This window comes from Monodon monoceros, unplaced genomic scaffold (assembly GCF_005190385.1).
Source record: "Monodon monoceros isolate NGI ecotype Baffin Bay Population unplaced genomic scaffold, NGI_Narwhal_1 Super_Scaffold_12, whole genome shotgun sequence".
NCBI lineage: Eukaryota > Metazoa > Chordata > Mammalia > Artiodactyla > Monodontidae > Monodon > Monodon monoceros.
In genome coordinates, this window is record NW_021703768.1 from 102312153 (window position 1) to 102338700 (window position 26548).

The following is a 26548-nucleotide window of genomic DNA, read 5'->3' on the forward strand; positions in this document are numbered from 1 at the left end:
AATAAGAAATGAAATCAAAGAAAAAACACAACTTATTAAAAATAATAGCCAAATAAAATGCTGCATTTAAGAAATATTTAACAACATTATGCTTTAAAGTATAGAGAATTTTAAAAGATTAGTTTTATAATTTCACCTTAGAAAAATTGGGACAGTAAAGGGTATTATATATAAATTACTTGCAATATAAATTACAACTTGTTGATAGCTTGAGTACTCTGATAAGATGCTGTATATAGAAAGAAATGGGAGAAATCAAAACTTGGAGTTTGTGTTTTATAAATCAGTTAATTTCTCAAATGTACGTGGAAGAAGATCAGTAATTCATGTTCTGTGAAGATCTCCACTTGAGCTGTTAGGTATTGTAATAAGTGAAACTCTTCTTTTATTGTTGAGTTAAATTTTTGTTGAAATAAATTTAAATGCTTTAAAGGTTAACTTTCTACATGTTTCAGATATGTCTTGCTAGCTCAATTGCCAGCTCACTGAGGGTGGGAACCATATTTTGTTGATGTAGTACTTGTTGCACTAAATGTAAGGAGTCAGTTTTTTTCTCAGGAAATCCTTTAGGATAGCTTATATATTGAATTTGAAACCAGGACATGCAGATTCTTACCATGATAGAAACATTGTATATCTAGAAAAAATTTCTTAACTATCTGTGATGCAGCAAGCAGCTTAAGTTGTGTGATAAACCCATAGTTCACAATCCCAAAAGAAGAAAGGTTAATTCTTTAAATGTCTGAAACCTTTGTAATGTCCCCAGATAAACAATTGTAACTTAGAGTCAATGGCTGAAGTTCAGGGAATCTGGAAATTTTACAGAAAATGTTGGGTGCATGCAAATGTTTGTCCTGAGGCGAGGTTGCATAGCTCTTACTGTCTTCTTAAAAGGTCCATGGTTCCCAAATGTTGCCTGCTGTCCGATGCAACATTTAGATCTTTGTCTCTCTTTTAGTATGATTTTCATTCTTTCATCTTGTTAAGATTTGGTCTTGTCTAATTTATTTCACTTTAACCCTACAAATCTGCTAAATTCTGGTGATAAATTTGGAGGATTTAATGAAAAGATATTATAGAACTGTCATAATTGCTTTGATGACATATTTCATGCCAAAGAATGCAGTTTTTCGTTGTACAGTTTAATTTAGGAAGTTTAGTGCCGGAACGTTTATTCTTTGTGTCCACTTGATTTCAACATCTCTTCCCCTAAAGGGTTACTCTGGCTCCTGATATGCTTAGGCTCCATATAGCCCAGTGTACTTGGCACTTTGTGGCAAGATTTTCCTTACTTTGGTTGAAAAAGAAAGAAAAGAGCCCTGAAGTCTTTAGAACATAATGTAATTGTGATAAGGAGCTAGGTAGTAATATTGGAAGAGCAGTAGGCTCTCAGTTTAAATCCTTTGTGTACTCTTTGGTACCTCTATGACCTTAGAGAAGTATTTACTGTTTCAGTGTCTTCATCGGTAAAATGAGGGTGATACTGTCTATCTTAAAAATGAGATAACACATATAAAGCAGCTAATGCAGAACCAAACATGTAATGGAAACTTAAATATTGTATACCTTCCCCCTCTTCTTATTAGTGCTGTCCACATTTTCCTGAAACAGAGAAATTGACCCCTATTAAGCAGTTACTCCTAATTCTGTTACTAGATTATTATTAGTTTGTGGTTATTGCCATACAAGTTCGCCAGATCATCTAAAAGCTTCAAGAATTATCAGCCTATTTCATGGAAATGGGTTTCTTAATCTGAACCAGATAAAAAGATCAAAGAGGCAAAGAGATTCATATATGTAAGATTGTCACTTAAAAAAATTGTTTACCGTATCCTCTTGGTATTCTATATAGCACTTCTCGCTTTTCGAAGAATTTTTCTGTTTTCTTGATTTATCCTCATAATCAGAAACAGGGTACTAAGCAAGAAGAGAAAAGTTTTCTGGGACCTTAAGTATGGCTGTTTGAGTACTGTCTTTTTATTCACCTTGCTAGAAGTAGTTCCTCATCAGAAAACTAATGGGGACCTCTACTGTAAGAAAATATAGTGGATGGCTTTTTAAAACATTTCATGGTTTATTTGGAGTACTTTCTTGACCATGTCATTTTTACCTCTCTAGTTTTTGTTAACTTTATAAAGTTAACGAGTGGAGTCTATGATATCTAAAGTCCTTTCACTTCTAAAATTCTGTGATTCTATTTTATTTTTGTGGTTGATCATTACATTATTGTAGCATTTTAACTGAAATCTCTCCATGTTCAATATGCAAATATAACTGCATCTGTGACTCAGAATAGTAAGGGTATTTTAAATTTCCTTTTATACGATTGTTTTCTATATTATAAGGATGAGATGTTTAACATTTTGGGTTTCTCTTCTTCCATGCATGCCACATGCATTAAATAAATGGCAGTCGGCAGACCACAGGGCAGCTTGGGACTCCCAGCAGGCAAATCCCCATCATTTGAGAGCTCACCTTGCAGCAGACAGACATGGTGGCTCGGTACAGGTATTTTCTGATTTTTGCATGAGTGATTATTTCCCAAATCTATACAACTAACCCTTTTTGGAACTCATGGCATGATTTCATATCCTAATGAAAATCTTGTTGCTGAACCTCCATACTTCTATTCCTTTGTATTTAACCAAAAAGCAGAATTAACATGGTCTAGCAAGACCAACAGGGATACTAAGATTTTGCCTTTGTTCATTTTTGCAAGCATATGCAACAGTATTTAAGTAAGTTGTACTCACAATAGGTTAGAAAAACAAAATGTATTACTTGAAATATGTGTTAAACTTGATTTTCCAATAATAAGCTCAGTCTTTTTTCATGCTTTAAGTAATAGAACATTTTTTATATCTTTTCCCTTTCATTGATTTTGCCTCCTTCAAACTTAGTTAAGTAGATATCTAACTTTTTCATCCTCAGTCCTTAGAATGTACTTTCTGATTAATTGGTCAAATAAACATGACCCTAATTTTTTTTTTTTTTTGCGTTATGCGGGCCTCTCACTGTTGTGGCCTCTCCTATTGCGGAGCGCAGGCTCAGCGGCCATGGCTCACGGGCCCAGCCGCTCCACGGCATGTGGGATCCTCCCGGACCGGGGCACGAACCCGTGTCCCCTGCATCAGCGGGAGGACTCTCAACCACTGCACCACCAGGGAAGCCCCATGACCCTACTTTTATCATTACATATTTTGTTTGTACTTGGAGAAAATAGCACATGGAGAAAATAATTTCAAGGACAAGTATTTATTAAATATTTCCCTCAACTTTCTGGATATTTACAAAAATTTAAAGCTGTCCCTTATTCTTTTTGATGTGTTCCTTTTTCCCCCCTTTTCTGTATATTTAGAGATAGCTACTATATTCTGCCCTCACATGCCCCCCTAAATTTTAACCTTTTGTATGTATTATAAAAATAGAAAAAGATTACTGAGTCTCTTGTTTCTTTTAAAAATGTCAGTTTAAGGTAATCTGAATGCTGGTTGAAAGAAATTGAGATGATAAATGTTATCTTAATCCATTTCAATCTAGAACCTAGATCTGATTTTTTTTCCTCCACATATTTCCACTTGAACAATTTTCTATTATGTTTTACCAAATCTGCATTTTTCTTAGTATGTATATATACATATACATACATATATGCACACACACACACATATATGTAATCTGAATCTATGCTTGGGTTTTATTCTTTATTGATTTGAATTCTAAAAGATCAGTTCTTACTAGTTATCATGTTTTTCCCGTCTTTAACTTTTAGAGGTAACTTAAATTGTGAAACCAAGTATTTTTTAAAGAACTTCGTAGTCTATGGAACTTTCAGTCGTGTGTAACACAAGTATTTGAATAGCGCTGTCAAAGTCTAGAGTGAGGGATTCAGAGGCAAGGGTGCCTGAATTGTAAAATTTTTTGTGACCCAAATTCATATCACTGGAAAGTTAAGTGAGAAAATTATATTTAATTCCCATAAACACAAACTGGATTGTGTATGTATCTGTGTACGTTTATGTGTTTCTAAGTGTTGTATGTTTTTATAGCAGGTGTCTTGCTCAGTGTTCAGGGAAATCTGTAACAATTAAGACATTATTAGAAAGCTTTCCTACCACTTCTGTACCATTACCACAAATTTATCTTTAGTTTTTTCTTACTTTGTGGAATTCCCAGAGATGGCTCATGGGATCTCTTTGGACTGTCAAAGGGTGAATGAGTTTGATTATTGGCTCATCACTCAAAAACTTTGTTCTATTTTTTCACATGTTCTCAAAGATATATTTCAACTCTGCTCATGTCTCATCATCTCTTTAAAACTTTACTGCCTTGTAGAGATTACATCTGGCTTCATTCTAATATTCCGTAAGTGATCAGTTTACTTACTAGAATTCTGGTAATACATAAGTAAGACAAAAAATTTTACACTATTTTTCATTTACTTCCTGAATTAACTAACTTGATGTGATGAACATTAAGGTAGTTTTACTGTCATGAAGAATTTGCTAGCAGCCTAGGTAAGATCATGCCTGAATCTTGCCCCACTCCAAAATGTTGAATTTATTTATAATTTTTATCCTACCCACTTTCAAAATTTGAAAAGTTATAATATGACACTGGTATAATTGGACTAATGAAATTGTAATTTAAAAATTAATAATAGAGGAAATAAAAATACCTTAAATCTGAGCTTATATGATTATTACGATAATTGAATACTATATTTGACTTTGAATGAAGGAAGAAAGGAAAACAATGTGTTCTTTCATTCTCATTATCTGATAAAGAGAAAAATCTTTTTACTAATACAAAAGTATGAGTAGAATTTGCCTTGAGGTTCTTTGTTCTATGGTTCTTAAACCACCTGTTGGACAATGTTCAAGTATTAGCTTTGCAAGAAATATAAAGACTTTAAACGGCAATTGAAAAAATTATCCTCAACAAATACTAAGGGCATATCATCAAATAGTTTCTCAGGAAAGACATTTCCAAAATAAGTAGGTTGGTATCTGTTAATAAAATGTATGCCAGCACCTCTTGCCTTTTTGACTGGACCTACAGAAAAATCCTCAGATACTCATTATTTCACATGTTCTTTTAATAGGAACTGCACGTTGGAGTCTACATTTGAACTCCTTATCTTTTCACAATTATTATGTATATTATTGCAGATCAGACATATAGGTTACCAAGTTGATTTAATTGTGGTGAGCAGCATAAGCATAAGTTCAAATTCTGTACCTTAGATTATTCATCAGTGACATGGAGATAATAATAGCTCTACCTTATGGTTTTGTTGTGAGAATTTTTTTAAAAAGTATTTAGCACAGAGGCTGGGGCTTAGGAAGTACTAAATAGTAGAATAATCTATTGCTTTTGCAAATTAGGAAACTTGACTAGTATTTTTTTTTTTTTTTGCGGTACGCGGGCCTCTCACCGTTGTGGTTTCTCCCGTTGTGGGAGCACAGGCTCCGGACGCGCAGGCTCAGCGGCCATGGCTCACGGGCCCAGCCGCTCTGTGGTATGTGGGATCTTCCCGGACCGGGGCACGAACCCGTGTCCCCTGCATCGGCAGGCGGACTCTCAACCACTGCGCCACCAGGGAAGCCCTTGACTAGTATTTTTATCCATCTCTGAGAAGTGAAGTATAGAGATACAGCCAAACGAATGCATTGTGAAATGGGATTTATCTAATTTTATTCTTTCTCTTTAGTGAAATCATGTTAATTTACTAACCAGAAGGATAATGCTATACATTTGATAAACTTTTCCCACTTAAGAGACTAAGAATAATATTCAGATACCTTAAAGAGTTTATTTTGAATCTGTTCTTGGCTTTTATGTGTTTTGGAAAAGCTCTTAGGGGAACAAGTATGCCCCCTCCTGCTCCCCTTAGAATCACTGGTAATAAATATGGCTGAGAAGCCTAGACCTACCACTTTCAGTTTCTTGGCTATTCATTATTCAGCAAATATATATAAATGTCTACTGGGTGCTCGGCACTGTGCTAGGTTCTTTGAATAAAAGGGAGAATAACAAATATGGTGCCTGTCCCCGTGGAGCTTTCAGTTAATGGGAAAGGCTAATAAACAGGCAGTGTGATAAGTGGAGAAAGTACAAGGTGCTATGAGAATATATAGCAGAAGCACCTAACTTGGGTTTAGCGGGTTAAGTTTTCCTGGAAAAAAATGGTATTACTTATATTTTTTTACACATTTTCAGTGAAGAATCAGTACGGCTTAGCAGTCGAAGAAGGTAGAAGGGGTTAAGAAAGGGAGTGTACCAGGCAGAGAAAACAACATACCTAAGACTGTGGAGGAGAGATTGACAGATTGAGGAATTAAATGCAGTTTGGTCAAGCTGGTACGTATTGAGAAATGAGACTGACAGGTAGGCAGGAGGCAAGTCGTGAAGGACCTAAAAGGTCTTGTTATTAAATTTGGACTTTGGTCTGAGGGTATTGGGTAGCCATAAAGAGAATTAGATAGAGAACTAATTTGATTAGGTTAGTATTTACAAAGCTTACTTTTGCTGGAGACTAGATTGAAGGGAGACAAGTCTAAGGCAAGGACACAACTCTCAAAAGTCCACAGCTGAGGAGAGATGATGGGTAGTGGAGATGAAGAGAAATAAAAGGACTTGAAAGATAGTTAGAAGATAGAATTTAGTTGGGTATGGGGGTTGAGGGAAAGGGATGGGTCAGTTATCCCTCTCTGATATTTTCTATCTGGCAAATCAGGATTTCCAAAATTAGGTTTTAAAATGTACCACTCGCAGCAGATAGTACTAGTCTCTAATTCCACTGTGTTGAGCCTTTCACTGTAACACAGTCCATGGAGCTCGATGCTGACTAAAAATCTGATCCAAAAAAGGCTGAGAGGTCATGGCAAGCAGAGGGAGGAAGACAGCTGTTAAGGGCACTACTATTTTACATGGTATGGGATACCTTCTGATTGTTTGGAAAGCTCCTCTGCTTTGCATTTAAGGAACAATGTGACACTGGGGAAAAAAGGACAGAATCACAAGTGGTGCAGATGTGTTATGCAGCCAGAATAACATTATGAAATGTAAGAATAACATTAATTGTTGTAATAAGCAGTCTGATATTTTAGTCGGTGTCGCTTCAGAAATACAGATACAGGTGATGATAACAGAAAAAGAATTAGACACATGTATCCTGAAACGGTAAGGAAACATGTGATTAAAAGTCAGAGGAGTAATAGATGTCATATCTGAGTCAGTTCTCCATCATGCTAATTGTTAATGCAGACTTCCTAAAATGTTTGAGATAACCAGTTTCAGTTTTCTTTATCAAGTCTTTGAAAATACTGAGGTACTAACAAGGAAAAGAATTGAGTAACTAGAACAGTCATATCTTTCTATTCATTGTTTTCCGGGGTACTGAAGTCTGAATAAGAGAGGTAGTTGTGGAAGGGGAGTAGTTGCTGCCTTTATTACATAAATAATTTCCAGTTCACCTTTTTTATTTAGTTTAGGGAATTCCTTGTTTAGTTATAATTGGGGTAAATCAGCATTACGCATTTGTTTCGATATTCTTTTTTTTTTTTTTCCTGGCAGTAAAGAAAGATTTTAATAACTACTGTAGTAGGGAAGAGAATATAGTGTAAACTGAGCTTGCTTTTCCCAAAACAAAAGGCAGGAGACTTTTTAAATGCTGTGGTTTTCTTGACTAAAAATATATATTCACAACCTAAAAGTTTAGAGTTATGTTTAATTCGGCAGGAAGTTTTAGGACGTCAAGCCCAGAAGGCAGCATGTCAAGTAACCCTTAGAGAACTGCTCCAAGGAGGTGATGGGGGGAGCTAGGATAAATAGGAGTTTTGCAGCAAAGGGCAGGTAGTGTGAACATCAAAAGATTATTGTTAATTAAAGAAAACCAGATATCTCAAGTTAAGGAATTTAGCACTTTGCCAGTAACATCTCGAAAGACTGAAATACTCAAATAGAGTGCTCTGCTTAATACTTGTGTAAGTGAACATTAGATTGAGAATCCGTTTTGGTTTCTCTTTTGTTGAAAGTCACTGAGAATGTCACTGGGCCTTTGGATTATCAATTGGAATATCAAGAATATTAATTGTAACTCTATAGCTTTTAGAATATGTTAGAAAGTTGGTTTCATATAGTTATGTGAACCCTAGCACAGGTCCAGTAAACTCTTTGGAAGTTACTCTTTTAACTATATCTTATTTACTAGTGTGCTTTCTTATAGATGACTTTTAGAAAAAGCTGAGTGGGTAAGTAAAATAGGTAATCTTTTAATCTTTCTAATATATTTATTGGATAGATGAAGATCTGGTTAATTTAATATATTGTGCCTCTACTGAGCGCTTGGTAACATTCTTCAAGACTCCAAATTAGGAAGATAGTAGTGTAACTAATTTGAATTAATTATATTTGGAAACTGTATTAATTGGCCTTTTGACATGGTTGATCACAAAGATACCATGTGTTATCTTTGTAGTCAAGTCCGTGAGAATGACTTCTTTTGGAATTAGATTGGGCAGGCAGCCATTAAATGGACCATTGTTTTTCTCCCACGCTTAGCTGCACGCTGTTTCCCCACCGCCTCCCCTTCAATTCTGATACAGTGATAGTAAAACTTGGCCTAGTTGCCTTTTTTTATAAACCTCTTAAAACGAGAATTGCACTGTTTCTTATCAAGTGGGAATAACAGAAATTTTCTTTAAGAACAAGAACAGCAGCAACAAAAACCCTGAATTTTCTTTTGAAATGTCAAACCTCAAGGCATCTGTGATTTTTAGATATACTTTTGTTAAGGAGCCTGATAAACACTAATATTTCAGAGATTCTTATGTTCTAGTGTGAGTTATAATTCTAGAAATGTCACCTAAATGGAATCATTCTTCAAAATTTGGCTTACAAAAATAAGCCAGATTTTGGTTTCCAGGAAGATATTGACATATTATTTATAATATTATGTCTTTGGTTCTTCCTCTAAAATCTGTTTGCAAAAAGACCACTAGTTTTCTTAAGTGGAAACAATTTTAATGCTGTGATACATTCTCACATCACTACTTTTAAGTGGGTCAGCTTCACAGAACTCTGTCACCACATTGATTCTCTTCTGACCCTGGTATATTGGCCTTTACTCAGAGGGTTAGGGAATCTGGGAAGCCCAGGGAAAATTACATTAAAAAAATTCATAAAGTCAGATGTTACTTCCTTTTGATCTGGTTCTGATCAGTGAAGAATGAAGCTTGAAACATTTCACTAAAATAAAGACTGTTAAAGTCACTTAATGCCTGTGTGTGAAGTGACATAAATCAGATTTTATAATTATAATGCATATATAGTTACTGTTGCTGGAAATGTAGAGTACTTGAGTTTCAAATTTTCATTTGTGCTGCTTAAGTAGGGGGAGATACTTTTGGGGAGCTGCCTATAAGTTGAGGGGGCCTCCCTCCACCTATTTAGGGCCATTGAACAAAAGTGGGAAAAGAAACCCATTGAATAATTATTGTTAAGGAAAGAACGATGGAAATTGTTCAGTGAACTGTTTCGATTATCCACTACATGCAAGGCACTCTGTTCGTTAAAGGTGGTGGAGAATACAAAAGTATAGGATAAGAATTCTGCTTTCTAATTCCTTTCCAGTTCATTGCAGAGGCTCTGACATTTTAAAAATTAAGAACCCAATTATAGTTAGTAATTACAACAGATAAGTATTTTTTAATGTGTTCAGAAAGAGGGAGAATTTTAAGAGAAAAAATTGACACAGAGCCACGGAGATCAATAGAATGACAGAAAGGAGGAAGCAGGTGCCACAGAAGCAGAGAGGGCGACTTATAGGAGTATTCCTCCCATTGGATTGCCTCTAAAGATGATGAAGGCAGTTTTATATTTTCAGCTGTAGGCACAAATGCATTTCTAAGTACTTGTTCCATATAGGATATATATAAATCATGACTTAATCTAGATACATTGATTGATTTCTGGTTATTCTTCTTGAGTTGGTGGGGAGAGAGCATATTTCTCCAAACTAGACTGTTAAGTCCACAAGGGCAGGGATGTTTGTCTCTCTTGTTTACTATGGTATTCCAAGTTCCTAGAGCAGTGCCTGACGTGTTGTAGCCTCTTTGAACTTAAGTTTTAGAAATATGTGGGCTTCCGTAAATGGAAGTCTTAAGTCTAGTAGTCACCTGTCAACTCTGATGCTTAGGCCCTTGTTACATTATAAAGAGATCAGGTAGAGAAAACATTAAAAATGATTCTTAGATTTTGAGCCTGGAGGTCTGGGAAGAGGCTAGGGCTTTAACAGAAATAGGAACTATAGGGAAAGTAACAGATTTAAAAGGGAGTATGATAAATTAGGTTTTAGAAATACTGAGTGAGGTGCCAAACTTGGCCTAGCTAACTGGCCATGTGGGTGAGTGGTTAGGCTCAGGGAATCCTTTACATAGAGATGACAGTTGAAGCCACACTTTAGGTCAGACTGACGGTAATAATGATGGCCACCATTTGTTGAACTCTTACTATATGCCAGTCACTGCACTTTATATATTAATTTCATTTCATCCTGATATCAACCTTATTAAATGGATACTTCTGTTTCCAATTTCATAGTTGAGAACACTGAGGTTTAGCAATGTAAGATGTCTTTCCAGGGTCACATAGCTGGTAAGTGGTAGAACTAGGTTTTGAATCTAGATTCGTCTTACTCCTAAGTTATTAGCTGGTGCCAAGTCATAGGGAGATGTACAGGCAAATGAAGACTGAACAAAGACTATTAACATATTTTCTAGGAATCATTGACAACCTTCAAGTAAACTCTTATTTGAGTTCTGATGTAGGGACAGTGTAGATTGGGAGGAGTTAAGGAATAAATGGAGAATTTTATAAAAATGGAAGTGGTAAATTAAGACAATAGTTTTCAAGAAGTTTGGAGGAAAACAAGAGATAAGACAGTAAGGTCACTTTGTAGGACCAAGAGAATTTGGGAGTTTTGTTATGGTTTTTATCTTGCTTTAAGATTTCATACGTGCATGCATGTATTCATTTATTTTAACAAATATTTATTGAGTGCCTATTCTGTGCCAGAGAGAGTGGGGAGATCTCTTGGGGAACAACACAAGGCTCTTGCTGTTATGGAGCTTAATTTTTTTTTGTTTGTTTTTAAAGAAGATGTTGGGGGTAGGAGTTTATTAATTTATTTTTGGCTGTGTTGGGTCTTCATTTCTGTGCAAGGGCTTTCTCTAGCTGTGGCAAGCGGGGGCCACTCCTCATCGCGGTGTGCGGGCCTCTCACTATGGCGGCCTCTCTTGTTGCGGAGCACAGGCTCCAGACGCGCAGGCTCAGCAGTTGTGGCTCACGGGCCTAGTTGCTCCGCGGCATGTGGGATCCTCCCAGACCAGGGCTCGAACCCGTGTCCCCTGCACCAGCAGGCAGATTCTCAACCACTGCGCCACCAGGGAAGCCCGGAGCTTAATTTTAATGGAGATGGGGGTGGGTATCAAGAAACACATCAATCAGTCAATCAGAAAAACATCAACATGGATAAATGCTATACAAAGAATTAAAAGTGAAGTATAACATGTAAGAGTGTGCCTGCATGGAAGTTCTAGATTGTATGTTGGAAAAGTCCTGTTTTAGAGATGTTCTCTGAGAATCTGAAAGGTAAGAAGACAGACAATAAGCAAGAAGAGAATTCCAGGGAGTGAGAATAGATAGTTCCAAGGCCTTAAGGTAGAAATAACCTTGACATTGGTTGGAGGCTAGTGAGCAAAGGGAAAGTGCTATGAGATCAGAGAGGTAGGCAGGATTCAGATCTTGTGGGGCTTTGTAAATTGGAGTAAAGAGTATGGTTGTTTATTTTAAATGAAATCAGGAAGTTGACATTAGAAGAGCTTTAAGCAGAGAATTATGTGTTATCTAATTTACATCTTAAAAGGAGCACCTTGGTTGTTGTGTAGACAATCCATTAACGGGAGGTGGACACGGGTAAAAGCAGACCAGTTAATAGGTTTTTGCTCTTCTTCACTCAAGAGATAATGGTGGTCTGGACTGCAGATCTGGTAGTCATAGAGTGGGGAGGACCGATTAGGTTTGGGGTGTGTGTCAGGGGATGATTTAACAGGATCTGCTGATGGTTTAAGTCAAAGAGTGGAATCACAGTAACTTCTGGATTTGGAGCTTGAACAACTGGGTGAATGAATGGGCAACATGAGAGTGAGACCTGAGCATGATTACAGATTGAAATGAAGGATCCATTGGAAGGAACAATATTGAAGTTTCCAAAGGAAGTAATTCATGATGTAGCAAGGTACCAAAAGATACTGGCACACAAGAGGGAACTGATTGTGTTAGCCTTAAAAACCAGAGGACAGATTTCAAGATGAAAAGGAAGTAAGTTGCAAAGCAAATAATGAGTGACCTTATCTTTAATAAAATGTAGACCTATTAGTATATTCAGTTATGAACAACTGCATACTAATTGTTTTGTGTTCCTCATATTAACTTTCTAATTTAAATACTTTATGTTTATCATTGTATAACCTATTACTTTGTGTGTGTGTGTGTGTGTGTGTGTATTTTTTCTTTTTTGCAGGTTGTAAGTTCTACAAATGGAGAATTAAACACAGATGATCCTACTGCAGGACGTTCAAATGCACCTATCACAGCCCCTACGGAAGTAGAAGTGATGGATGAAACCAAGTATGTATTGGTTTTTCCTGATTTAGTAACTTTTCTTTCTTAAACTGTGCATGTTTGAGATTTATAGTCATTACAGTTATTTAAGGAAATTTTTTTCAAGGAATAGATGCATGCAAAACAAGTGGTATATTTAATTTTTTTAATCACTAAGTTTAAAATAGAGCTATTTCAGTAGATGTTTTAATAATACAAAAATAGTTATTTAAGAACTATGCTCAAATTCTTATTTAGAGTTAACAGCATATTTTTATTTTTAGGAATGTTGATGCATGAAAGTTATTGCTATACTATAGATGCTCATTTTTTCTGTAAACATAAGAATAAACTATTAATTTTGTATGCTGCATGTATTAATATTAGTTTTAAGTTACTTTTTTTTGTTAAAGTAAATTATAATAATTCTGCTTGGAAAAAAATTAAGCTTGAAAAACAATGTGATAATTTCAATGTGGGCAGTTTCTGATGATCTCTCTTTCTCTCTCTCTCTTTTTCCTTGTATTTTTTTTTGTGTTTAGCTGCCAGAAAGTGTTGAACATGTGGTGAGTTCTCAAGTGTAGGCAGGCAGAAATAGCTCCGTTGACTGTAATTTCAAAGATTTAGCACCATTTTGTGTTTTTTAAAAACAAACTTTTCAACATAGAAATTATAATTGGTAAAAGTTGTCCAAAAGTATTTGATGTCATTTACATTAGCTCTGAAAAGCAAGAAATAATTGAGGAGCTCTTTTGCCTGCTGCAACTTTTTTGCTTCAACTGACATAGATTTGGGGGCACTTTTTTATTGAGTAGATGATACACCAACCTTGCTTGCGCTTATGTATTTGTTTTGTAACACAAGGCTTTATTTGCTATTTTAAATAGAAAGGCAAGTTTTTGAGTTAAGCTTTCTTTTTTTCCTGTTAGTAATTGTTAAATACCCATAGCAATAGTATCACTAAACCAGTATTTCACTTACTAATTATATTGCCATTGAATACACATGGTATACATTGATAAACTATAGTGAGAGAGTGTTATGAAAAATCCTCATCTAAATAGTTCCTGCTAATTACAGATACTATGAAAAATAATATTCTTATCTGTTGCAATAATGTTGAATTTAAACTATTTTCTTGCCCTTGCCTTTAGTTATAACGCTGTGTTTAAAATGCTTCGCTCAATTTCAGGACAAATTTTGAGTCAGCCTTGGAGTGAATAAAGACAGTTGTTTAAATTAGTAAATTTTGGAACATTTACTCATCTACTCATTATCCAAAGGGAACCTTACATAAGTGCTCATTTGCTGGCTGCAAGATGAGGAAACTTTTGTGGATATTTCTTTTTAAAGCGTAATGATCAAATGTCCATTTTAACCAGTTTGACTGTGGAATTTATTCATGGTCAGTATGACTTAGTTTGGTGGATTTCAGGATATAATTAGTCAGCTACATACTTGTGTATTTTTATGTCAGAAATAAAAGCAACAGTATATATGTGCTTGTGCAATCCTAAGCACAGTTATAAAGGTGGGTGGCATGTGGCAGATAAGAATGCACATGGCCTTTGCAATTAAACGTAGGTTGTAGAATCCTACTTCTGCCACTGTTCGTTTCCTTCTTCAAGCTTGTTTCTTTTCCTGTAAAATGAGGCTAATAATAGATGCCTCATAGGTTGTTGAGAAAATTAAATGTGATAAAGCACAGTTATTTTGTCTGGCACATGGCAAGTGCTCAGTTGCCATTATCACCCCTATCTGCTTCTCCCCTTCCGGCTGCCAGTCACCTCTCCTCTGTGCTCTTCCCAGGCTTGTGCCTCTTCCATCAGTGTTCTGTATTTTTACCTTCACACCACTCTTCACTGAAACTGACTCTTCTGTGTTCGCATCCTCCAAGAGACCTGCTTTCCACCAAATCTATTACATTTTTCCATGTATTCATTCAACAGTTACACTGCTTGGATTTCAGAAATATCTGATACTGTCCTTGCCCTTAAGTAGATCATACTCCAGTGGGGGTAATTGCAGTTGTTTTAGCATTTATCAGTGTATGATAAATACTATGAAAAAGGTATGAAAAATCCGTTAGAGCTTGTAAAGAAAATGAGTGTTTACTGACAGGATGATCAGAGAATGCTTTTTGGAGGGGGCTTTGAAGACTGAGTAGTAATTTATTTAGCTGAGATGGGCGTGAGTGTGTGTATTTATGGTTTGGGTTTTTATCTGTAGGTGCTGGAAAATGAGAAAAAGGAAAATGGTGGGAAGGCTCTTCCTGAAGTGAGGTTCTCTTTTGCATAGAGCGTCAAATCTAGATCACTTGGCAAGGCACCAGGCCCTTCATGCCTTTCCTGGTCTGGCTCCTGCCTGTCTTTCCCAGCCTCATTTTCCATTCTGAAGTCTATGTTCCGTCAGTTCCTTAAGTTGGCCATTGATATGTTATTCTCTTTATCTATCTCTCACTTCTTGAAACTTCTTGGATTTCTTAAAAACAAGGTCTTTTTTATCTTAAGATCCCCAAGACCTCAACAAATTATTACTAAATAATTGACTACATAATGTAGTGTATCGATACAATGGACTATCAGTTAACAATATAAAAAATGAAATTGAAAACATGATGCTAAGTGACACAAGCCAGACATAAAAGGCCACGTATTATATGATCCATTTACATGAAATATCCAGAATAAGCAAATATATAGAGACAGAAAATAGACAGTGATTGCCTCCGGCAGCTTTGAGGAAGATGGGAGTGACTGCTGATAGGTTATATGGTTTCTTTATGGAGTGAAGAAAATGTTTTGAAGTTAAGTAGTGGTGAGGGCTGCAAAACTCTTTGAATATATTAAAAACCACTGAATTGTACACTTTAAAAAGGTGAATTTAATGATGTGTGAATTATATCTGAATAAAGCAGTTATTTAGAAAAATGGATAGCAATCCATGATTTCAGTGAAGCTTTATTCCAGATGGGTTACAGAAATCCTCAGAACTTCCCTAACTCTTCACTAGTTAAAAACTCTTTTAAAACACACAACATTTTGTCTTGTCTCTAATCAGGGTTATTCTGACATTCCTACAGGCTTATTATTGCATTCCTTATATCCTCTTAGTCTGTGATTAAGAAACGTGAGCATGATTTCTTTTTCTAAATTGCATCTAATGCTTCTCTTCTTTCTTCCACCATTTTATGGGTAGCTAGAGACCTGCTTAGAATTCTTTTTCAGAATTTGTTTCCTACTTCCTTCTTTTCTTCTTGCCTCTGATTGGCAGAGATCCCTCTCATGCCATCTCATTACTAGAATGTATTCTACAACAGATATTTTAGAGTCTCATGTTTCCTAGAATAGTACCTCATGGGGTAAATGTATGATTTCCAAGTGATGGAGAATAGTCTCTTCCCCCAAGATAAAGTGGCTCCTTCATTAGTAATGAGATTTTGCCTTACCTTTTTTTACTGTAGTGGAGAATTTTTTTTTAAGGCAGGTGATACAAATGATAGCGCCCTCATCATTTCTTCCAGGAATTTAGGAGAACAAGGCTTCCTTTAAGTTTAGTTATTGAGTTTTTAAGTATTGTGAAGTCATCTTTTTTCCTTTGTTTCTCTGTTTCTCTTTTTTTCCCCCTTTCCATCATTTACTGAACAGTTATTGTGTGTTTGGTAATATGATGATTATGAAGATAAGTCAAGGCCCTTTCGTTCCATTAGAGAAGATAGTAAGTACACCAGTGACTTTTACATAGTGGTTCTCACCCTGGCTTCATATCACAATCATCTGGGGAGTTTTAAAAATATGCCATTACTTAAGTTGTACTTTCTGAGTGGTAGGGTCTGGTTACCAGTATTTTTTTTGTGTGTGTGTGTTACGTGGGCCTCTCACTGCTGTGGCCTCTCCCGTTACGGAGCACAGGCTCCATGCAGGCTCAGCGGCCATGGCTCACAGGCCCAGCCGCTCCGCGGCACGTGGGATCTTCCCGGACCGGGGCCCGAACCCGTGTCCCCTGCATCGGCAGGCGGACTCTCAACCACTTGCGCCACCAGGGAAGCCCACCAGGATTTTTAAAATGCCTTTAAGCCAATTCTAAGGAGCAACCAGGATTGAGAATCACTGGTCTAAAGCAAGGTATTATAGGATTAGCAGTATGGAGTTCAGAGACTGGAGTATGCACTTCTAGCTGAAGATCAGGAAGTCTTCGTGGGTAAGGATACATTTGCAGTAGTTCTCAAAGATGAGTATGATTTGGCAAGGGAATGTGGGTCAGAGAGAAGAAGAGGTTGAGCGACAATGTGGAGCAAGAAAAGAATGGGTTAGTTTGAGTAGTAATCCCTGCACATAGAGAGTGTGAATATATTAATGGAAACTGAGATAGACTAGGTGCCCAATCTCCAAGGGCCTTTAGTAGCATGTTAAAATATAAATAAATTGGACATGATCTTTCTTAGCACAAGAAAGCATGCTGTGGGTTTTAAGCCAAGAAATGGTATAATCACATTGAATCTTAAGAAAGTTAATTCAGCAGCAGTTTGAGACTTATGTTGCTTCCTGGGTTTCTCAGATTGCAGAAAATCTCCATTCCCTCCTTCCCTCCCTCCCTTCCTCCCCCCTTTCCTTCCTTCCTCCTAAAGTACAGGCTGCCTGGTAAGGAAGGCTGATGGAGGATGAGACTGAGAGGAGAGTAGAAATAGGTTGGAACCAAATTTTAAAAGCTGTGTGGACTTAATGCCTCAGACAGTGGAGAACCATTGCTGAGATTTAAGAGGAAAAGGGCATGGCCATATTATGATGGGGGAAGTTTGGATGGCAGATTGGATAGAGGAGGGTCTTATGCTAGAAGTCAGCTAAAAGGCTCTTAGCCATGGTGGAGGCAAGAAGTTATGAAATAAGCCAGCATGAGAGGGTGGGGAGATTTTAAAAGTCATTTCAGACTTGAGGAACTAATTGCACATGGATGGAGAGGAAGAAATTGAAGGTGAGGATGGGTCTGCAGGTTCTTAGTTAGAGTAGTTACATGGTCTTGCTCTCTGATCTAAACTTAATTGCCTAACCAAACAGTTTCTCATTTTTATAATCAAGAGACCTAGAGAAATGAAATTACATTTCAAGTATAAGTTTTAAGGGGAAAAATCCTTTGTCAATGAACTAAAGTTTAGACGTCATGAAAGATATTTTCTATATACTCATCAACGAGACGAGGAGAGGCTAGGTTCTGGAGTCCTAAGTGGGTGGGGTCTGGCAGGTACCAACGGTCCCTCAACCAGTGGATGAGCCAGTGAGTCATTGTAGGGACAGATAAGAACTTCAGATCCAATAAACCCACACATGTATGGTCACCTTATTTTTGATAAAGGAGGCAAGGATGTACAATGGAGAAAAGACAGCCTCTTCAATAAGTGGTGCTGGGAAAACTGGACAGCTACATGTAAAAGAATGAAATTAGAACACTCCCTAACACCATACACAAAAATAAACTCAGAATGGATTAAAGACCTAAATATAAGGCCAGACACTATCAAACTCTTATAGGAAAACATAGGCAGAACGCTCTATGACATAAATCACAGCAAGATCCTTTATGACCCACCTCCTAGAGAAATGGAAATTAAAACAAAAATAAACAAGTGGTATCTAATGAAACTTAAAAGCTTTTGCAGAGCAAAGGAAACCATAAACAAGACCAAAAGACAACCCTCAGAATGGGAGAAAATATTTGCAAATGAAGCAACTGACAAAGGATTAATCTCCAAAATTTACAAGCAGCTCATGCAGCTCAACATCAAAAAAACAAACAACCCAATCCAAAAATGGGCAGAAAATCTAAATAGATATTTCTCCAAAGAAGATATACCAATTGCCAACAAACACATGAAACGATGCTCAACATCACTAATCATTAGAGAAATGCAAATCAAAACTACAATGAGGTATCGCCTCACACCAGTCAGAATGGTCATCATCAAAAATCTACAAACAATAAATGCTGGAGAGGGTGTGGAGAAAAGGGAACCCTCTTGCACTGTTGGTGGGAATGTAAATTGATATAGCCACTATGGCGAACAGTATGGAGGTTCCTTAAAAAACTAAAAATAGAACTACCGTACAACCCAGCAATACCACTACTGGGCATATACCCTGAGAAAACCATAATTCAGAAAGAGTCATGTACCACAATGTTCATTGCAGCTCTATTTACAATAGACATGGAAGCAACCTAAGTGTCCATTGACAGATGAATGGATAAAAAAAATGTGGCACATATATATAATGGACTATTACTCAGCCATAAAAAGAAACGAAATTGAGTTATTTGTAGTGAGGTGGATGGACCTAGAGTCTGTCATACAGAGTGAAGTAAGTCAGAAAGAGAAAAATACCGTATGCTAACACATATATGTGGAATCTTAAAAAAAAGAAAATGGTTCTGAAGAACCTAGGGGCAGGGCAGGAATAAAGACGCAGACATAGAGAATGGGAGAATGAACTTGAGGACACGGGGAGGGGGAAGGGTAAGCTGGGACAAAGTGAGAGACTGGCATGGACTTATATATACTACCAAATGTAAAATAGATAGCTAGTGGGAAGCAGGGAGATCAGCTCGGTGCTTTGTGACCACCTAGAGGGGTGGGATAGGAGGGTGAGAGGGAGACGCAAGAGGGAGGAGATATGGGGATATATGTATATGTATAGTTGATTCACTTTGTTATAAAGCAGAAACTAACACACCATTGGAAAGCAATTATACTGCAGTAAAAATGTTAAAAAAAAAAGAATGTAAAATCAAGAAGAAACTATTTTAAATTTAAAAAAAACCAAAAACTTCAGATCCAGACAGAGGAACATGCTTCAGTTTCTGGGTAGACTTTTGAGAAGAAAGTATATGACATAAATCCAGGAAGACAAGCCATATTCTCCAAGAAGAAAAGGGCAGTCAGTAACGGGAAATGGTGGTGTGATGTCAATAGGAAAACCTTGGCTATTATCATCTATGTTTTCTACAGAGTTTAGGACGTTGACCCATTATGATTTCTTGTTTCCTACCTAAACAGTATTTCAGGCAACAGCCTTAATGTTCATCAGAAGCAGAATTTAACATTTATTCCCAAATGATTTAAGACTAGAGATGTGGCTTCAAAGCTTCTAGGGTAGCCACCAGATGATCAGGTCAGAAGCATGAACCTGACTTGTGAGGGCGTATTGGCTCACTGTAACCACACAAGGAATTATCAAGAAAGAGCCAAGAAAAAGAGAATCATTGACAAGAACATGATTTAAATGTCTGGTCAGCTTATTCTTTCCCCAAGGTAGTTGTCAGTAGCCTAGATCTGAGGAGACCCCACATGAGGTATGAACTAGTGGATAAGAAAATGTAGCCACTGAGCAGCAAGGAGAGAAAATATTCTTGAAAATTGTAAAGGTGTGAGTTATTTTCTAAGACCAGATAATTTAATTTATTGATAAAGTAACTTGCTCACGTCATCTGTGAAAACTTCTCTATGTGCGGATTCCTGGAATCTGTGCTGTTATTTGCAGTTATTGTTTCCGATACCACCCGCCCCACAACTGTACCAAGTTAAAATTACATGGTTTCTTTTTATGCATTTGCCTGCTCTCATGTGAACTGATGACATGGTGTCCACTCAGTATCTCCATTGGTCAGCTCATTGCATCCAGGATGAGGCCTCATATTTGAAATGGAGTCGCGAGAGGGTGACCTGGCAGTTGGATCTAGAAAGCAGTGCTTCTTGCGATTCAGTCCTTTAATAATTTGGTGCAAATCATCTCTCTCCAGAAAAGCTTCCACGGGCACTAAAATCTGTATTTTGTAAGGTTTCACTAGGGTCTGTGGCCCAAGGGTAAGAACTTTAGCTTTAGAACATGCTTTAGAATTTTGACCAGGTTCTTACTCTAGAAGTTAGTTGCATTTATGAGGCAAATCATTCATTAATTCAATAGGTATTAAATGAGTACCAATTTTGTGCCCATTTGTGGGATGTATCTGTGAGCAAGACCTTAGGAAACTTACATTCTATGTGGAGGTAGATAATAAGTAAATAAATAAAATAAATTCAGATTAGTACTATGTACTGAGAGGAAAATAACACGGTCGTTTGTCAGAGTGGCCATATGCAAGAAACTGTTTTAGACTGAGTGCCCAGGGCAATTGAGATGAGACCTAATTCATTAATCACTAAGACTATAAAATCAGCTGTTTTGATAATGACTTTTAAGAAGTCAGCCACAAGGTTAATATCAATTTCCTTCTTAACTGCTGTAAGTATATCATATTTTGAGAGCATCTCTGTTCTCTGTACTTGGATGCATTCATATCGCATAAAGTAATGCTGTCCTCTGGTGGTAGTCAGTTTAATAGCATGCCAGCTCTACTTAGGCAAATGGCAAATCTATTTCAAGGGTGTACTGAATACAAGGGTGTATTCAGTGGGATTTATTTCTAAAAAATAGATGTCTTTTTTAGATTGCTTTTGATTTTAAAAGGTCTCTACAATTATAATGCATTTGAAGATCTTATTTAATCTTAAATAAATGCTTGGAGTAGTTTTCTGTGTTCAACAATACTTACACAATGGAAGGAAAGATTACCTAGGAAATAGGAAGCACTCAACTCTCAGAACTGAAAGCAGATTAATGGTAAAAAACAAATCAGACAAAGTGAAGTGCTAATTCAAGTGTGGTAAAGCTGAGACTTGAACTTGTTCATCAAAACATCTATTATATTCAATTCCCCATTCCAAAAGGCTTATGTATACCTTAGAACACTTTATTAGTAGAAAACTTTTTAAAAGAATATACTTTGGAATTTGAAAAGACAAATGACATTATTTAGAAACAGTGAACATTGTTAATAAAACTTTATATTTATTAAACAATAAAGTTCCATTGATATATGCCCATATTCTTAAATTTAATATTCTAATTATTTGGTCTTTCTTTTAAATACCAATTTTTTAATATTTTGTTTTCTACAATATGGACATTTTGTAACTCTTTTCTAAGTTTTTAATTGAAAGGTTCTTTTTAGAATAATGATTTTTATCTCCTAGTAGTTTTTTGTTTTGCTTTTTTATTTTAGAAAATATATATAACAGATTTGAGAAAGTATTAGGTACCTAACAGTTAGAAAATTCTGACTTACTTCTCTAAGTCTAGGAAAAATGTATTGTGGCTAGAGTCTTCTTTTACAGTGGTGTCTCTTTTTAAGGCCCTTGATTGGGTAATTTATTTCCATTCTTTCTGGTAGTTACCTCAATAAGAGTAAAACCCGTCAAGATTGATAACGGCACATATTTCTAGTTGAATCTTTATCAGCTGATATATACAATTTTGAATTATTCACATTCCATGGTCTAGTCATTATGTACTACTTGAATGCAATTGTGTAATTTGGTTTTGAATGCCCCATAGTGATTTCATAATTATGGCATAAATCACAATAAATGGTCTGAAATTATTTTTGACTAAAGATAATGTGAGTGGAGAGAGTATGTAATTTAACTGGACAGTGTGGATTTTTGTTTACGTTTATTTCACAGAAATAATGATATCTAGCCTTTATTTCATCTTCCATGATCTTTTGCTGGATAGGACACCTGAAGCTCCATGGTCTCTTTTATTTTATGCTTAGCTTGAAAATGTTGAGTTAATATTGTTTTATGAAGGTTGGCTGGTAAGAATTAAAGGAACATCTTTGTAAGGACTTCAGTGGGAAAAAAAAAAAAGGAGCCTCTCTATATGTGGTACCTGTCATCTTGATATTCTGATAGATTGACTTTCTTTTAGGTATGGAAGGGGAAAACGGCCAGACCTTTATTTGAAGGAATGCTAGACTTTTAGAATATATATACATGTGTGTGTATTTGTTTTGTTAGTTGCTGATCAGTGATTTTCATTTAACTTTCAGCTCATACCAACCTCAGCATTGCTCTACATGTGTTGCATCTTCTCATGACTAGGAGAATTTACTGTGAGAAAAACTAGTTCTCTCAGGGATCATGTCTACGTTTTTTCCACCTAGGAGTAAAAACCAGATATTTCTTAAATAGACTACAAAAACTGAATCAGTTTTCAACTGCAAAACTGAATCACCTTGATTATGCTGTTTTAAATGTTAAGCATATTTTTCCCTTAATTAAAATAACATGATAAGCTTGACCTTCTTTAACCTCTAAAGAATTAAAAGTGCCAGTCTTAGCATTCTTACTCTATTTAATGTATTTTCTCTCTTCCACTTTGTAAATATGATGGAAAATGTTTGTTGAAGAGTGTTTTGGGGATTTATCTTTTTAGTTTTGGAATCTAAACTAATTCTTAATGAAAATAAAATCCCCAAATTAGGTTCATTATTGCTTTTCTAACAATGGCTTCAACAATCATATATGAATACCAGGAAAAAAGGGAAAGAATACATAAGATGAACTTTATATAACAGCATGCCATTGCCAGAAATTAGTATCTAAAATAGAATGTGATGGGTCAGTTGGGGTTCAGAACTTTATGGCTTTTTAGTTAGTCTTCGTGCAGAGCCTTTTCAGTTTAGTGGCTCCTTTTAATGTTGCATAGAATGTCTTGCTATTCTAAAAAGGCACACTGATGAAATGACAGTAACAACTTTGCCATCGTTTCACTAATATATATGCTTCATTGGTATGTTCACTGTTTATGTTGCACTAGCCCCTGGCTTTCTATGGCATTTAAATTAATATGATAGATTCAGCCTTACTTTGCAACATTTTAGTATTTTTATAATAAAAGGAGTATTTCCCTCCATCTGCAGGTGCTGCTGCTTTTTCAAACGAAGGAAAAGGAAAACCATACAGCGCCACAAATGACTCTGGACACAGACAGATCATGGGGAGTTACTTACATGTTCATCTGCTGTCTTGTGATTAAAATCATCTCTGTAGTGACCACATATATTTTCAAGAACTCACTGTTAGAAACAAAAATGTCATACTTTCATACTTCATTTTGTGGTTGTCTTACATTCGTATTTTTTTCTAATTTAACTTTTATGGAAGCTTTAAAGTTTTGTCAAAACATGAGTGCTTTGCCCATCATTGAATGGAATGGACCAATGAGGTGGTATTGATGAATTACAGTTCTGTAGAACATTTTTCAGAAGCTCTCCTCCTGTTGTAGAAAGCAGTACAGTATCTTAAATGTCAACCAATTATATACCTAATCTGATTTTTATAACTTCTGTGAGAGAATAATCACAGGGGAATTTTCTCCCCAGTGGATAATGCAACAGAGAAAACAGAGTTGCCCAAATATTTAAAAGAAGTTATCCCTTGAGAAGATCATTATCTGTGTGACATCTGCATTGATTTCACTGTTACTGTCGGTACTGCTATTCATGAGTCATATTAACATTCTCTCTGTGAAATCATGGTACAGTTACTGCCCAGAGGTACTGAGGAAAAAGCTCTATGGGTTTGGCAGATGGTAGTGGTAAAATGAATCACAAGTAGTGTGGTAAATATGAGCTCTGCTTTTGTTGCACCACTAAGTGAAGTACAGTGTTGTCGAAGTGGCAAAAGCGCTTATTTTTTAAAAATGCAAAATATTTGTATAATGTAACTTTATGCTTCCAGATAATAATGTATGTTAGACAGCAAGAAATGAATACTTTGAGAAATGAGATATGTTGGAGTTTTTTGAAAAATACACTAAGGAGAAGGAATAAATGTGAATCTCACCGCATCATATGAGGCTGAAATCTAAGGAGATCCCACTGAAACCTGCTGCTGAACGATTACATTCACCTTAAGCAGAAAACTTTGGATGTGCCACACAATGGTGTCTGTTTATTAATTATTTGCCCTTTGATTTTAAAAAAAGACCCTCAGCAATAGAAACGGGGTCACTCTATTGCCGTCTGCGCACATTAGTCTCTTGTATTCAACTTTGCTGGTTCTCTGGAATTTTCCTACTTTTTAGCGTAATTGTGATGATTGAAAACTATTTTGGAGAGGATGGGTCAGGTGCTTTGTCCCCATAGTCTTTTGAAGTGCCTGCATATGAACAAAGTAATGGTTCTGTAAAAAAAGGAAACCCATTCCACTTTTCAAGTATGCTTTGTTTTAAGCCATGAAGACACAGGTATACTTTTGTCACATTCTACTAGCCAGAATTTGCAAGGAGAGTTAAGACAAAAAGACTGGCTAGAAAGATAATTATGTTGTTCAAATCTCACATTCACCTTTCATTCATGAACTTGTTGCTTACTCCTTCCACTCAGCCCCTTCTTTTTGTCTTTAAGTGTGTGCCTCCGGGCATGCTTATTTATTTTTATTGTCTCAAGGTAACATTTAAAATATGTAATTAAAGTAAATAAATCTACATTTTTGACATTATTGCATTTACAGGAATTTAACTGTACTTTGTAATTTATTTTTCTTATTAGCCAAAAGTTCAGTGCATTGTTTTTGAAGAATTAGGCACCCATATGAATACCGCAAATCAGGACATTATCATTGTTGCTCTGAATCTATGAATGATCTTTATAAGTTCTTGATTTTAAAGACCTACACTCAGCCTAGAAAACACTTGTTGTATAATTTGGTCAACAGTTTCCATTTTATCTATTTGTATACTGTCATGATGTCTTAAACTACAGGAGTTACATACTGAGTTTTTATTTTTGTTTGCTTTGAGCAAGGTAGATGGATGTTTTGGCCATTATAATGTGAAACCACTTCTTTCTTTACAGTATTTGACCAAATTTGTGTGTCTATGATATTTGTAAATACATGCGATATCTGTATTTCTTATCATAAGCCTGTTTAGTTTTATTCTCAGTAGGGTTTTTGGACTGTACAGTGTTTATATGATCTGAACTCCTTATACATAAGAAGGTGTGTATATTAATCCAATTATGGACTTAAAATATTTTAAAACTATAAATACCCTTATTTGCTGCAAAGACCAGTGTGTAGACATTTGCTTTTTAGCAATATTTTTAAGTGCTCCATTTTAATGCCAAGGAATAAGTCTTTTGGCAACACAAACTGGTCAATAATAAGTAATGCAGGTATGTTCAGGTTAAGCCAACAATGTTTTGCATTTTTATGCTTCTTTTCTGTCAACACTAATGAAGTCAACATTGCCTGAATGTCTGAATAATGAAACACATCCCTGTTTAAAAGTATGTAACTGAAAAAGAAATAAAAAATAAAGGTAGTTTTTTTAAACTTGCTCTTTCCCCTTTCCTCTAATATGGGTAAAATAATGCCACTTACTAATTGAAGACAGGAATTTTAAAAATTCAGTTTATTTAATTTACTAAATGTGAAAAGCAGAGCTAAAGGAACATTCGTTTGTGTTTTTTGATTTTGTTTTGCTTTGTTGGAACCCTATTGTAAAGAGTACATACCTGGAAGTATCTAAGCTTTCTTTAATGAAAGTTAAAAAAAATTTTTTTATACTTCTCTGAACTCCTTAATAGAGCAATTAATTAGAACTAATGCCACTAATAAACCGAGGGAAACAAACTGAATCATTTCATTCCTTTTCAAAAATGAAGTCATATTATGATGTTCACAGAAATGAAATATTATTAAATCCAATTTTAAGTGAATGACTTTAATATCATTCCAGATAAAGAGCATATATCTGTGACAGTATCTCACAGTTCATCATTGTGCTAGGTGCTTTAAGGTGCTCTGCTTACTGAAAGATGCCAAAGGTAAGATAAGTCAAAGCAGCACACACTAAGCCCATGTGTGTCCATTAAGCACCACCATTCAGAAAGAATAAGATATGGAGATGAAACATAACAGGTTAAGCATGGGTTAAAAGGCCCTGTCTAGAAATATCTGACCTAAGATTAGGTTTCAATCTGAATGACTGTATAGTTGCATTAG

At 35.9% G+C, this 26548-nt stretch overlaps 1 protein-coding gene across 5 annotated transcripts in view; it reads left to right on the top strand.

The window, feature by feature from the left end:
- CSNK1G3 (casein kinase 1 gamma 3) overlaps nucleotides 1-26548 on the top strand; it is a 156506-nt gene that overhangs the window by 102690 nt on the left and 27268 nt on the right. For 3 of the 5 annotated variants that reach the window (XM_029216279.1, XM_029216278.1, XM_029216281.1), the window contains 3 exons: nucleotides 12587-12693; nucleotides 13209-13232; nucleotides 23458-26129. In XM_029216279.1, coding sequence (XP_029072112.1) covers nucleotides 12587-12693; nucleotides 13209-13232; nucleotides 23458-23512 — 186 coding nt within the window. In that variant the 3' untranslated portion in view covers nucleotides 23513-26129. Of the gene's footprint in view, nucleotides 1-2412; nucleotides 2509-12586; nucleotides 12694-13208; nucleotides 13233-23457; nucleotides 26130-26548 lie in introns of those variants that run through there. The other 2 variants (XM_029216282.1, XM_029216280.1) reach the window with 2 other exon arrangements.